The sequence below is a fragment of the Bos grunniens genome, chromosome 9 (assembly GCF_055505025.1).
Source record: "Bos grunniens cultivar Pamir isolate PY7600 chromosome 9, Bosgru_T2T1.0, whole genome shotgun sequence".
Lineage (NCBI taxonomy): Eukaryota > Metazoa > Chordata > Mammalia > Artiodactyla > Bovidae > Bos > Bos grunniens.
Genome location: NC_141173.1, coordinates 74,352,934 through 74,367,450, shown reverse-complemented (window position 1 = coordinate 74,367,450; position 14,517 = coordinate 74,352,934). Strand labels below are relative to the sequence as shown.

Genomic DNA, 14,517 nt, shown 5'->3' with positions numbered 1-14,517 from the left:
CAAGTAAATTAAGCCCTCATTTGTGAAAGGAAAAAGAAATGAGCTGGAGAAGAAATTCTAAATCCAAGTTTCTGAAAGCTGCAGATTTACTACCAGGCCTTGAGAGAAGAAAATAGAAGTAACACAGACAGCTTGAAAACAAAGGGTAAAGACTATCAAGCAAGGGGAGAGCGTAGCAGCGCTTCTTCAGAAAAACACGTCCCCATGGGTTGTCAGCTCGCTGTGGCATAGGAAAAGCAGAATGCTCCGGGGTCAGGAGAACTGAGCACTAATCCTGGCATCACAGCCAAGACTGCCATGCCTCCGTTTCTTCCCACAGAACAAGGAAGTCAAACTCCATCATCTCTAAGCTTTCTTCCAGACACACTAAAATCATATAGTTCTATTAATTAAAAATAGAATAGAGGCAGCCAAGAGAACACTCTCCATTTTGAATGTTTACCAAGTCTTTTGTTTCTGCAAAATAATTATTAAAATAATAGTTGGTTTGGGGCTAGTCTCTGAAACTCCATTCAGTCTAAACTATGGCTGAACAAAAGCACTATTAATTTCTAACCTCAGTTCTAAATTTTTAAAGGAAAAGAAGTAAAGGAAAGGAGGAAGAATTTCTTCCATGAATCCTGGGTGCTGGGGGCTAGGCCCAGATAAAATTACTTCTCTTGGGGCACCACCTTCCAGGTTCTGCACCCAGCCCTTCCCATGGCTCCCTCCCCAAGAGCCCTGAATCTCACTGTAACTCCTTCCCCTCCCTTGTTTATCTGCAGCTTTCAGCAAACTCCTCCCCTCCAAAGTGCTAAGTGTCTCGAAAATTACCCACTTTTCTCTCCCATAAAAAAATTCTTAATTTCCTTTGTGCCATGGTTTTAATTCTTTTTCTCTGAGCATTAAACGGCTAATGACTCTTAAACCTTATATGAAATATACTTCTATGTTTAAAGGAGTATGCAGACTGGAGAAAAGTTAAGGCAGTGTGGAAGGAAGAAATCTGGAGACAAGTTAATTCCCAGGCCTCTCCCCTCCACTCAGCACTTCTTACTTCCCCGTCATCTCAGACATCCAGGTGGCTCCCCTCCCCTCCCAGTGATGGCTTCCCACAGGACCAGCAGCTGGAATTTTGCAGGGGTAGCTGCTGTTTTTAAACCAAGAGCTTCCTGCACAGTCCTAGTCACTCTGGAGAATATCTTTCATTTTAACTAGATATTATAATCAGTTATTTCTTCCAGATACAAGTGGAAACATTTGAAGTATTTTTCCACTTGATAGTATAAAATGATTGTGTATGTCCAGGCAGGAGGATATTAGATGCTAACTTTAGAATCTAATTAGTTTGCAGAAATAACCTCTTAGGTTTGCAAATATTGAAAAACTATAGATATTTGATCCACAGGGGATTAAAGATTCAATAAAACTTGGTTTTCTTCCTTAAGATCCAAAGTGGGACTTACAAAGCATACTACAGTAGCCATGCTTGGTGGCTGTGTGCAGAAAGCAGTTCCATGTCTCAGGAAGTGGATGTCCTTCTGATGCCGTGATTCCTTATTGTACCCCGGAATAAGATGGGTTTTTTTTTAGCTTTAGTCATTGCTTATTGAGAAAGGCTTGCAAAGGCCAGAACAAACAAAAAGTTTTCAGAAAACCTGAGAATATGACTGAATTCTCAGTTCATCAGGCATTCTTTTCCTTTCCTTTTATCCTGCTTTTTGCCTGAATGCAACAAAAACTCACCTGCCCAGTTTTAACATTCGAGGAAAAATGACTGTCAGCAGCATATTCCACTCTGAAAATAGTAGGAGAAATTCTCCTTTATCCAAAACCAGTTATACAGAGCAGATGCTCTGAGGGAGCGTGTGTGTGTGTGTGTGTGTGTTATATACACACATAACCTCTTTCAAGCATTCAGTTGAAAGCCCTATCCAATAAGAGAATGATATAATAGAAGACATTGGTACCTTGTTATCACAAAGGACATTTCCCTTGTATCTTAAGCCACTGGAAAGGGAAATTAGATCAGCCTCCATTAATCACATCTAACATCCTTTCCAGTAAGAGACAAACCCATAATAAAATCAACCCATACACAAAGCCCATTAATGTAGCTCATAATTTTAGAATTTTGTTTTTTTTTTTTTTATTCATTCCAATTTTATTTTATTTTTAAACTTTACATAATTGTATTAGTTTTGCCAAATATCAAAATGAATCCGCCACAGGTATACATTTTGATCAGGTACAACTTTGGTTCAATTTTGAACTCTTTGTCTCAATTCAGAGTTGCCCATCATTTAACCAAAACAGATTTCCTTTTTAGCCTTTTAAAATTCCCACATAACAACACCATGCATATACATGGATTATACAGATTATAACTTTCGATTATAAGAACCTTAGACCGAACACCGTGAGTAGATTCTGTGTCATACATACTCCCAGTCCCATGTTTGTTAATTTCATACCATATTTGCAAATTATCCTTTATCCACCTCCGCCTGGCAAAATCCTGCCTATTTTTTAGTCTGACAAACTTGCCGCTTTTTCCATTAAGCATTTACCATCTCCACATCAGAACTTGTCTTTGTTACTGTCTCTCTTCGGAACAATATCACACTTTGTTGTATATTGCAGTTCATTGTGAACACATCTGTCTCTGACTACATTGTAAGCTCCTTGAGAGCAAAGACTGTCCTTGGTCATCTTGCTGTATGATCTTGCATGTAGCAGGTTCTTGGTAAATGTGTATTAAGATAAAACGAAATAAGCAGCTGCATGACCGCACACATAGTCAGTAAAAATGAGACTTCCTCCATTTCTGAAACCTGCTGATCAAGACTTGCCGATCATAAGTTGTGCTCTTTGGATAACAAGACTGTGAGTTGGCTTAATGAAGTGCTGGGTCAGCTTATTGTGAGACCAAGGAAGTGAATAGCAGTGTCTTTAGTTGCATGTCTGCTCCTCCGCATTGTTGTTTTGCCCCCATGGAATGGTGCTCCTCAATTTGATGATGTGAATTCTTTGTTCCATTCTAGCACTCTATCGAGAATTGCCTCCGGAGGTAAAGGAGCGATCCCCTCCTATAACCCCTAAGGAGAAAGCCAAAATGGAAAAAGCTTTTCCAGCTCCACAGAAGGTAAATGTTTTCAAGAATATGTATTCCATGTACTTTGATTTTCACCATCTCTGGATGAAATAGTACTTCATTTTTCATGCTTATACCCTTCATTGTTTATATTATTATTTCTTCTAATATTGCCACCAACATTATGAAATATATAAGGCAAATCTTTACTATAGCCATTTTCCAGATAAGGAAACTGAGGAGGCTCAGAGAGATTAAAGTAGACCCCCGAGTCACAGCCCAAGTGATAGGATGCGAACCCAAAGTGGAACTTGTAACTTTTAGTGTCATGCTATTTCCACTCAATGCATATTTCTGTAACTGTGATACTGACACTGTCAGCAGTCTCACCTGAGGGGTCCACATTTATGCTAAAAAAAAAAACATTGGGGCCCACAGAATAAAGATGCTCTATCTTTCTAGAGTATTCCTCTTACTTGTTTGTAATTTTAAATGTTTTCAGGTTAAAATAAATATGAATATATAATCAGCCAGAGAAATGTCATGATTTTTTAGCCTGTGCGATCAACTCCTTAAGGATATCAGGCAGAATTCTGATGCTGGTAGTGCTTTGGTAGAAAAGTTTATAAGCACTGTACCACCGTATATATTACTTATTTAACTTATTATGTGACATTAACTCTTACCTTAGGCTGAGTAACTTTGGTTCTTTTTGACTCCATAAATTGGCAGGCATGTACATGTATATAAATATATATATATATACACATATACACACACACACACACACACACACACACATATATAAACAAATACCATGCCATGATAGGCTTCTGACAGTTGAACCTGTCGTGTATTTTTCTGCCATTCATTCTGTATTTGTTGAGTGCTTACTTCTGTGCTAAGCACGCTTTAGTCCTCACTGAAACAAGACTGAGTAGCCAAGGCACCTGCCCTTGAGGAGCCTACAGGCTGATGGGTGAGACCTCTGCAAGCAGGCGATTTCAGCAGACTATGGTGGGAGCTAAAGTGAAAATCTAATCCTCTAAAATATGCCCTAGGGAGTCCAGGAAGAGTTCCTGGAGGAAGCCAGGCTTGAGCTGAGGCTTATAGGATGAAAAAGGATGTGCTAGGTAAATGATCTTAGAAAAAACATTCTAGCAGAGGGAATAGTTTGGGTAAGGTATGGGATGGGATGGTAGGCAGCACAGGGCCTGATGGAAAGAAGAGTAAGTGAAATATAGGAGCCAGGCCTAGCATGCTCTGCTCAGATGCTTAGACTGTAGCCTTCAGACAGAGGGGATTCCCTGGAGAAGGAATGACATGTACAGGTTTACAGGAGAAAAATACCATTCCGGTGGCAGCATGGTGGTTGGATTAGAGGGACCTGGAAAATTGGTGAAGAAGCCATTGAAAACAATACATAAAAACCTGAACTACTAGAGATGTAGGGGAGGTGTCATAAGGTAAAGTTGGCAGGATTTTATGATTGATTAGATATGATTAATTAAGTTGGAATCTAGGATTATGCTAAGGCTTATTATACAGCTACATGGATAGTGGTACCACAGAAATAATAAAGGAATAAGGAGAATTTGGGGAGTTACAGAAAGGGAATGTTGGGAGTAGGATGTGATGAGTTGTTATAGATATCTTGATTTGTTAGAGGTGTCTCTAGGGCTCTCAGATAGAAATATTCACTGGGGAGCTAGTAATTCAGGACTGGAATTTGAGAGATGGTAGAGCTTCAGAATAAAATGAGGGAGTTAATGTATTCATTGAATTGTATGAAGACAGTTGAAGTTTGTAATAAAGGAGATAGCATAGAGCAAAGAGTTCTGAGAGAAGGCAATCAAGGACAGAATCCCAGTTGAACACTAACTAGGATTTAAGGGACAGTCAGGTGAAGGGCTTCCCTTATGGCTCAACTGGTAAAGAATCCACCCGCAATGCAGGAGACCTGGGTTTGATCCCTGGGTTGGCAAGATCCCTGGAGAAGGGAAAGGCTACCCACTCCAGTATTCTGGCCTGGAGAATTCCATGGACTGTGTAGTCCATGGGGTTGCAAAGAGTTGGACACAACTGAGCGACTTTCACTTCACAGCTGAAGGGAAGAAGATTAAGAAAGAATAATCAAAGGAGAAAGAAGGGGAAAAAAGAAGTGGCCTGGAAGCCAGGGGGAAAGAGAGGTTCAAGGAGGGTACAGTGAAGAGTGTCAGAAACAGCTAGTCAGGTGGGGGCTTAGCATGTGACCACCAAGGACCTGGCACGCAAGCACTGGTGTCAGGGACTCACACTGCTGGGATGAGGGTTGATGAACAGAACGGGCCTCCGCAAGTGAACCTGGGGAAGACATTCCCAGAGCTTCACTTGAAGAAAACCAAGTGGTGGCTGGAAGGATGACCTGGTTCCAGGAATGACTTTCTAAATACTGGAATGACATAAAAGCATATCCTGAGGTGTCAAAGCCAAGGGGACAGGCGCACATTGAAGGCAGATAAAGAAAGCACACATGGATCTTAGCAGAAGCAGGAGCATTGGAAAGACAGGTTGATAGATTAGTCTTGGCTTAGAGCAGTGGTTCTCCACCGAGGGTGATGTTGCCTCCCAGGACACATCTGGCAATGCTTGAAGAAATTTCTGCAAATATCAGCAAGGTGAGGGGTACTACTGACGACTAGTGGGTGGGGGTCCAGATGTGGCTAAACATCATAGCATTCCCAGGACAGCCCCCTCCATAAAGGAGTGTTGTCTGGCCATGCTGAGCATAGAGCTGCTGCTGCTGCTGCTAAATCGCTTTAGTCATGTCTGACTCTGTGCGACCCCATAGATGGCAGCCCACTAGGCTCCTCTGTTCCTGGGATTCTCCAGGCAAGAACACTGGAGTAGGTTGCCATTTCCTTCTCCAATGCATGAAAGTGAAAAGTGAAAGTGAAGTCGCTCAGTCGTGTCCAACTCTTAGCAACCCCATGGACTGCAGCCTACCAGGCTCCTCCATCCATAGGATTTTCCAGGCAAGAGTACTGGAGTGGGGTGCCATTGCCTTCTCCGGAGCATAGAGCGTTACCCCTCTAAAACAGGTAAACATAAAAGAGGATACAGGTAAGTTGATAGCGTGGAAGCTTAGAAATTGAGAATATCTCCATGTTCTCCAAAACAGGAAGGCAGGTCTGCTTCCAGTGTGAGGGTCGTAGAAGTGAGACAGGAGGAATAGTGACTGTGAGAATACCTGTAATGACAGCAGGAGCAGGGCTCACTGGGGACAAATAAAGAGATTCCTGAGTAGTTCTGAGAGCTACTGTTTGAATACCGTAAAAGCCTTGGTGGCATCTTTCCGTGTTGTTGGGTTTTCCCTCAGTAATCCTCAGCATCTAGGCCTGGCAGTGCAGAAGGCAGCTTTGGTCTGATGCATAATTGGAAGTTTTGTGGGTGTGACAGAGAACAAGAGGAGAAGAGACTTGATAGCATTGGTCAAACAGTCACAGGAGTGACCCACCACAGAGGATCAGCCAGATCAGAAAGGACGTGGAATTGAGAGAAGACTGGCAGACTTAGCAAGGTTGCAGCAAGCCACCCACACCCCAGTGGCAGCATAGTGTGAAACAGGAAAGGAATTAACTAACTGAAACGATGACCTGTAAATCCAGAAGTTCTCTTGCTTATTTAATATATCAGATGCCAGATAACTCAAAGTTATGATAAATCCACAGAGTTGTGTATAAGAGCTGGAGTGAAATTGAAGGACATGTCAATAGAATTGAGCTGGTCAAGGAATTAGAGTTATTGGTTGGGCAAGTTGTTCTCTTGGACATTAAAATTCCAGGACAGTTATAAGTGTTGGGAGGAAGAGGGCACAGGTGAACCGGGAGCTGAAGTTCTTAATTCTTGTGTAAAGCAGATGTTTCAACCTTGGCTTCACATTAAAGTCACCTGAGAAATTAAAAAAAAAAAAAAAAAAAGGCCTGTGTTCACATCCACAGATTGATTTAATTGGGCTGGAATAGGGCCTTGGCATGGGTAGATTGCAGAAACTTTCCAGGTGATTTTAATGTACAACCAACATTAAGAACCATTGTGTAAGAGTGACCACAAGTCTGAAGGTAAGAGCTGAAAAGATACATAAAGGATGTTATAGCCAGATGTCAAGGTATAACATAACAGCCTAAAATTAGCAGTGGAGAGCTAAGAGGAGGCCACTGTTAACTCTAGCCCCCGTGGTTCATGGTTGGCTTATGTGTGAATGAACAGCTTATGCGCAGAGAATTGAAACACAAACAATTCTTGGTAAAACTCCAGTTACAAATCCAGCAAGGATTTATGGCAATGGTTGCCTATAAGAGTAAGGGGACTACAGTGGATACAGTTGAAAAGATTGGCATGGAATTTGGCTATGGGCAGATGTCACATGTGTAATAGTATCCATTGTTTGAAATTCACCATATTTGAGAATTTAGGAAGATGCTAATAACTTATATGCAGAGTACATCTTGAGAAACACTGGGCTGGAAGAAGCACAAGCTGGAATCAAGATTGCTTGGAGAAATATCAATAACGTCAGATATGCAGATGACACCACCCTTATGGCAGAAAGTGAAGAGGAACTCAAAAGCCTCTTGATGAAAGTGAAAGAGGAGAGTGAAAAAGTTGGCTTAAAGCTCAACATTCAGAAAACAAAGATCATGGCATCTGGTCCCATCACTTCATGGGAAATAGATGGGGAAACAGTGTCAGACTTTATTAATATTTTGGGGCTCCAAAATCACAGCAGATGGTGATTGCAACCATGAAATTAAAAGACGCTTACTCCTTGGAAGGAGGGTTATCACCAACCTAGATAGCATATTCAAAAGCAGAGACATTACTTTGCCAACAAAGGTCCGTCTAGTCAAGGCTATGGTTTTTCCAGTGGTTATGTATAGATGTGAGAGTTGGACTGTGAAGAAAGCTGAGTGCCAGAGAATTGATGCTTTTGAACCTTGGTGTTGGAGAAGACTCTTTGAGAGTTCCTTGGACTGCAAGGAGATCCAACCAGTCCATTCTAAAGGAAATCAGTCCTGGGTGTTCTTTGGAAGGAATGATGCTAAAGCTGAAACTCCAATACTTGGCCACCTCATGCGAAGAGTTGACTCATTGGAAAAGACGCTGATGCTGGGAGGGATTGGGGGCAGGAGGAAAAGGGGATGACAGAGGATGAGATGGCTAGATGGCATCACCAACTCGATAGATGTGAGTTTGAGTGAACTCCGGCAGTTGTTGATGGACAGGGAGGCCTGGCGTGCTGCAATTCATGGGGTCGCAAAGAGTCAGACACGGCTGAGTGACTGAGCAACTGAACTGAACTGAATATAAATTTAACCTAAAGACATACATGCACTGAAAGCATTTATGACATCGGCATGGAGTCATCGTAACAACTAACAAGATTTGTAGTCTGTGTCAGGAACTGGGTGAGATGCTTTGAAAGACACGGCCTTTACTTGTGTTGGCTTACTGGTATTCCCACCTGTGCATCAGGCTGAACTTTGACACTGAACCCACCTTGGTGTGTTCCTCTCCAACAGCCTTGAGCTACTTGTCCCTCAGCCAGAGGAGTTACAAGGAACTCCGGCACTGCCTCACTGGCTGCTGCGTCCTAATGAGCCTGTGCTCCTATGGAAGGAGACCTCTTCCCTGCCTCTGAGACTCCCTGGTTCTCACTGCCTGTGCCGCTCCTCTGCTTAGCAGAGCTTGCCACACCGTAGTCTCAGTCTAGACTGTAACTGATTTTTTAAATTGTGTGTGCCTTGTCTTCTCACAGACTGATCTTCATGCTGGAAATAGACCTTTATAATATATCCCAACAGACCTTCAGATGCCCTACCTGACCTTTGAGATCTGCTTCAGGCTATCCCACTGCTGCCCAAACCCTAATTCCGGCAGATCCAAAGAGCTAGTAGATGTGCACGTAAAACATTTAAAAACATAAATAGGTAGAGTAAGGATTTGTGAGAGCCTAGGAATACATTTAGGAAAAAAAGGAGAAAAATAAGGCTTTAGGGCTTAAGACACAAGGATTTCTTTTGTTGAAGAACACATTTTGATCTACTTTATCTGAATCCATGTATTAGACTACCAACCAACCAGTGAAGTTGCTCAGTCATGTCTGACTCCTTGCGACCCCATGGACTGTAGCCTACCAGGCTCCTCCATCCATGGAATTTTCCAGGCAAGAGTACTGGAGTGGGTTGCCACGTCCTTCTCCAGGGTATCGTCCCAACTCAGGGATTGAACCCAGGTCTCCCACATTACAGGCAGCCGCTTTACTGTCTGAGCCACTAGAATCTTACATATATGTATTTGTCTTCACATGTGGAACGTAGCACATGAATAGTTAGACACTGTTTTATGTCCCTTTTGGAGAAAGTATAAAGAATGATCTAAGCTTATGTGAGAAGTCCCCGGGAAACATTAATGCTGTCCCAGGTAACCAAAATGCCTTGGGTTTACTCTTGAGTCGTGACGCAAACAGCCAGCCCTTGAGAAATGTGTATCTGGGCTTCCTTAGCACCTGGCAGAGTTGCATTTCTTCAGTTTAGTTTCTTTATCAGAGTATGTATGGTTTGATTTTATCAAGATCCTGCCTTATAAACCTACCACAAATTCTATCAGATGTTTAATTTCATGTGCAAGTTTTATTTTTATTATCATATATGAGATAAGTTTTTTCTTAAAAAGAAAAAAGGACCTGAAAAGTGATCTCTGATAAGCGACTAGAATTGGGGGCGAGTTGGAGAGTGGGTCCTGAGTTCATAGAACTATAGAATTAGTGACATGGAAGGAACCTTAGAGATCAACCCTGGTGATTCTAGTCAGCTCCTTTTTGTAGATGAGGAAATCAGGATAGATCCAGAAAGGTTATAAGGAGTTCGTTCAGAACAACCCTGCTGGTAGGAGCCCAGCCTCCGTGCTCTCAGGCCAGTACCCTTTGTCCTCCACGTCTAGTCAGCAGCACAGGCAGACAGCTGTTACCTGCACAGCTAGCCACGTTTTGCATTACATTGCCTTTTTTAATATAATAGCCAATATTATTGGCTGTGCTGGGTCTTTGTTGCTACACGGGCTTTTCTCTAGCTGTGAAGAGCAGGGGCTGCTCCCTAGATGCTGTGCGCAGGCTTCTCATGGTGGCCTTGCTTGTTGAGGACTAGGGGCTCTAGGATGTGTAGGCTTCAGTAGCTGTGGCCCATGGGCTCAGAGGTTGCAGCTCCCAGGCTCTGGAGTGCAAGCTCAGTGGTAGTGGCACAGGGGATTAGTTGCTTTGCAGCATGTGCGATCTTCCTGGATCAAGGATCTAACTGATGCCTCCTTTATGGGCAAGTGGATTTTTTACCACTGAACCACCAGGGAAGCCCTCACGCTGCATTTTTACATCCCTTTATATGTTTGTTTCATTGTACCCTTTCTTCATGTGGAAGCCTTTAGAATCATATTGTCTGTACTTCTTAAGAAAAACAGGAAAGAAACCCTTCAATAGTTGTTTTTTTTTTAATTTCTATTCAAACTATAGAATAAGAAGTAAAATTATACCATTTGGCAGCTGCTAAATCGTCTGAGTCCTTCCAAGTGGAACACACCTGTTGTGTCGCTCAGTGTACCAGATACCTCCCAACATTTCATCTGGTTCATTGAAGTGTTGGCAGGTGATGGCAGCATTTGGCTTTTCGTCTGCAAGAGGAGGGGATGAGTCTTGTTCATTACACTCCACAAATGGCCAGAGACTCCCCAAATTAACATGTACCACGGGGGTATAGGAGAATGTTTTCTCAAGCTCATTCTAGAAAATCTTCACTGTAGTGTGCTGTAAATTTATGTCTTATAGAAAGAAGAGTACTGGTGCTATCAGGGAGAAAAGCAACTCAGGAGGTTTGGGAAAACAGAAGTGCTGACAACTTTCATTTGTGTTTATACTGTGAACTCTTTAGGCTTTTTATTTTTGCTAGCCTAAGTACTAACCTACATCATTCATGTATTAGTGGAGGAAAATTGTTGATAAAGTTCCTTTTGTAAAATTTTTATTTATACTATAAAAGTAATATATGCTCATAGTTTTAAAAATCCAAACAATAGAGAATAGTGTAAATGAAAGATAAAATTCCTTTATCCAGCTAACATTCATCTTCACTCTGTTTCTTGCATACCCTGTTAAAGATGTTATCTGAATATATGAATACATGTCTGTTCATGTCTGTTCTTTGTTTTGATGAAACTAGGATCATAATATTTTTATTTCACCAATATATCTTGGACATCTTTTTTAATTAATTTTTTTGAAGTATAGTTGGCATACAACGTTAGTTTCAGACATGCGACGTGGTGATTCAACATTTAAATATATTATGAAGTGATCACCACAGTAAATCTAGTAACCATCTGTCACTATACAAAATTATTATAATCTTATTGACTATATTCCTTATGCTGTAATTTATTTCGTAAATGGAATTTTGTACCTCTTAATCCCCTTCGCCTGTTTCGCCCATCCCCCCATGTATCTGAGCCTGTTTTTGTTGTTCATTTGTTTTGTCTTTTAGATTCCACATGTAAGTGAAATCATAGGATATTTGTCTTTCTCCATCTTACTTACTTCTCTTAGTATAATACCCTCTAGATCTATCCATGTTTTCAAAAATGGCAAGATTTTATTCTTTTTATGTCCATTATATATACCACATCATCTTTGTCCATTCATCTGTCAGTGGACACTTAGCTTGCTTCGTATCTTGGCTATTGTAAATAATGCTGCAGTGAACGTAGGGATACATACATTTTTTTTGAAATAGTGCTTGTGTTTTCTTCAGGTAAATACCCAAAAGTGGAATTGCTGAATTATATGGTGGTTCTCATTTTAATTTTTCGAGGAACCTCCCCTACTGTTTTGCCACAGTGTCTGTAAAAATTTACATTCCCACTGACAGTGCACAGAGGTTTCCTTTTCTCTGCATCCTACCCAACATCTGCTATTTTTTGTCTTTTTGAGGATAGCAGTTCTAACGGGTGTGAGGTGATATCTCATTGTGATTTTGATTTGCATTATCTTGATGACAACTGATATTGAGCATCTTTTCATGTACCCATTGGCCATCTGGATGTCTTCTTTGGAAATATATCTGATCAGATCCTCTGCCCATTTTTCAATTGGATTGTTTGTTTGTTTGTTTATATATTATTAAGATGCATGTGTTCTTTTGAATATTAACCCCCTATTGGATATATCACCAAGCTATCTACTCCCATTCAGGATGCTGCCATTTCATTTTGTTAGTGGTTTACCTCACTGTGAAAAGCTTTTTAGTGAGATGTAATACCATTTTTTAGGGCTTTCCAGGTGGCTCGGTGGTAAGGAATCCACGTGCAATGAAGAAGACATAGGTTCAATCCCTTAGTTGCGGAAGATCCCCTGGTGGATAAAAATGGCAACCCACTCAAATATTCTTGCCTGGAAAATCGCGTGGACAGAGGAGCTTGATAGGCTACAGTTCATCAGATCAGATCAGTCGCTCAGTCGTGTCCAACTCTTTGTGACCCCATGAATCGCAGCACGCCAGGCCTCCCTGTCCATCACCAACTCCCGGAGTTCACTCAGACTCACGTCCATCGAGTCAGTGATGCCATCCAGCCATCTCCTCCTCTGTCATCCCCTTCTCCTCCTGCCCCCAATCTCTCCCAGCATCAGAGTCTTTTCCAATGAGTCAACTCTTCACATGAGGTGGTCAAAGTACTGGAGTTTCAGCTTTAGCATCATTCCTTCCAAAGAAATCCCAGAGCTGATCTCCTTCAGAATGGACTGGTTGGATCTCCTTGCAGTCCAAGGGACTCTCAAGAGTCTTCTCCAACACCACAGTTCAAAAGCATCAATTCTTCAGTGCTCAGCTTTCTTCACAGTCCAACTCTCACATCCATACATGACCACAGGAAAAACCATAGCCTTGACTAGACGGACCTTTGTTGGCAAAGTAATGTCTCTGCTTTTGAATATGCTATCTAGGTTGGTCATAACTTTCCTTCCAAGGAGTAAGCGTCTTTTAATTTCATGGCTGCAGTCACCATCTGTAGTGATTTTGGAGCCCAGAAAAATAAAGTCTGACACTGTTTCCACTGTTTCCCCATCTATTTCCCATGAAGTGGTGCGACCGGATGCCATGATCTTCGTTTTCTGAATGTTGAGCTTTAAGCCAACTTTTTAACTCTCCACTTTCACTTTCATCAAGAGGCTTTTGAGTTCCTCTTCACTTTCTGCCGTAAGGGTGGTGTCATCTGCATATCTGAGGTTATTGATATTTCTCCCAGCAATCTTGATTCCACCTTGTGTTTCTTCCAGCCCAGCGTTTCTCATGATGTACTCTGCATATAAGTTAAATAGGCAGGGTGACAATATACAGCCTTGACAAACTCCTTTTCCTATTTGGAACCAGTCTGTTGTTCCATGTCCAGTTTTAACTGTTGCTTCCTGAGGGTCACAAAAATACAGTCCATAGGGTCACAAAGAGTCGGACACAACTGAGCATGTAGTACATTTCTTAGTTTTTGCTTTTGTTGTCCTTGCCTGAGGAAACAGATCCAAAAATATTGCTAAGACCCATGTCAGAGTGTTTACTGCCAGTATTCTCTTGAGGAGTTTTATGGTTTCAGGGCTTACATTTAAGTCTTTAGTTCATTTTGAGTTTGTTTTTTGTTTTTTTTTAATAAAGATATCTAGGTATCTGTTCTTATTACCACAGGTAATTCTGTTCTTTTTATAGTTTTAAGATACTGAAATATCCAGTTATCTTTTTTTAATACCTAAAATGCCCAGGGTTGTTTTTTGTTTTTTTTTTTTTTAATTTCTGAAAGTGCTTAGTTTTCTTCTTTTTTTTAATTTCTAAAAAATGAAACCTATGATAAAAGAGTACCTTCTAATATCAGTAAATTTTCAATGTTAACACAACCAATTATGTTTTTGTGTAAGTGCCAGGCATATAGTAACAATTATGCATAGGAATATTAGATTATTTCTATGAATGTGGAGAAATTACTGTAATATTTTATGTCTTTCTCTAAAAACTCATTAAATGAATAATAGTTATTTTTTTATTCCAAGATAATTGTTAAAATATCCATCATAGCTCATCTCTTCATGAGAGAAAAGTGTTTTAATTATTTTCAAAATTTTATTTTAGCATATAAAGTCACAGAGAGCAGGCTTGGTTAATTCAGAAAAGCTGACTTCCAAACTGAACTGCATGCTCCAGTTATATTCAGGAACAGCTGTTTTCTTGTCTAGTCCAAAATAAGAACAGAGAACCCCAAAGCATCAGATAACTCCATGGTAGTTCCTCTTCCAGCCAAACACATGCACACAAAATTTTACATTGATAATTCTGTCAACCTATCAGAAAAATAGTAGGCAGTGAATAAGTTGCCTTCGGTGT

At 40.9% G+C, this 14,517-nt stretch overlaps 1 protein-coding gene across 49 annotated transcripts in view; it reads left to right on the top strand.

Annotated features, from left to right (window-relative positions):
- Nucleotides 1–14,517, top strand: part of AHI1 (Abelson helper integration site 1) — a 219,446-nt gene that overhangs the window by 175,218 nt on the left and 29,711 nt on the right. For all 49 annotated transcript variants that reach the window (XR_015133236.1, XR_015133238.1, XR_015133239.1 and 46 more), the window contains one exon: nt 3,024–3,124. Coding sequence is in view for 19 of the 49 variants with exons in the window: in XM_086317985.1 (XP_086174111.1) it covers nt 3,024–3,124 (101 nt within the window). In the remaining 30 variants the exon portion in view is untranslated. The remainder of the gene's footprint in view (nt 1–3,023; nt 3,125–14,517) is intronic.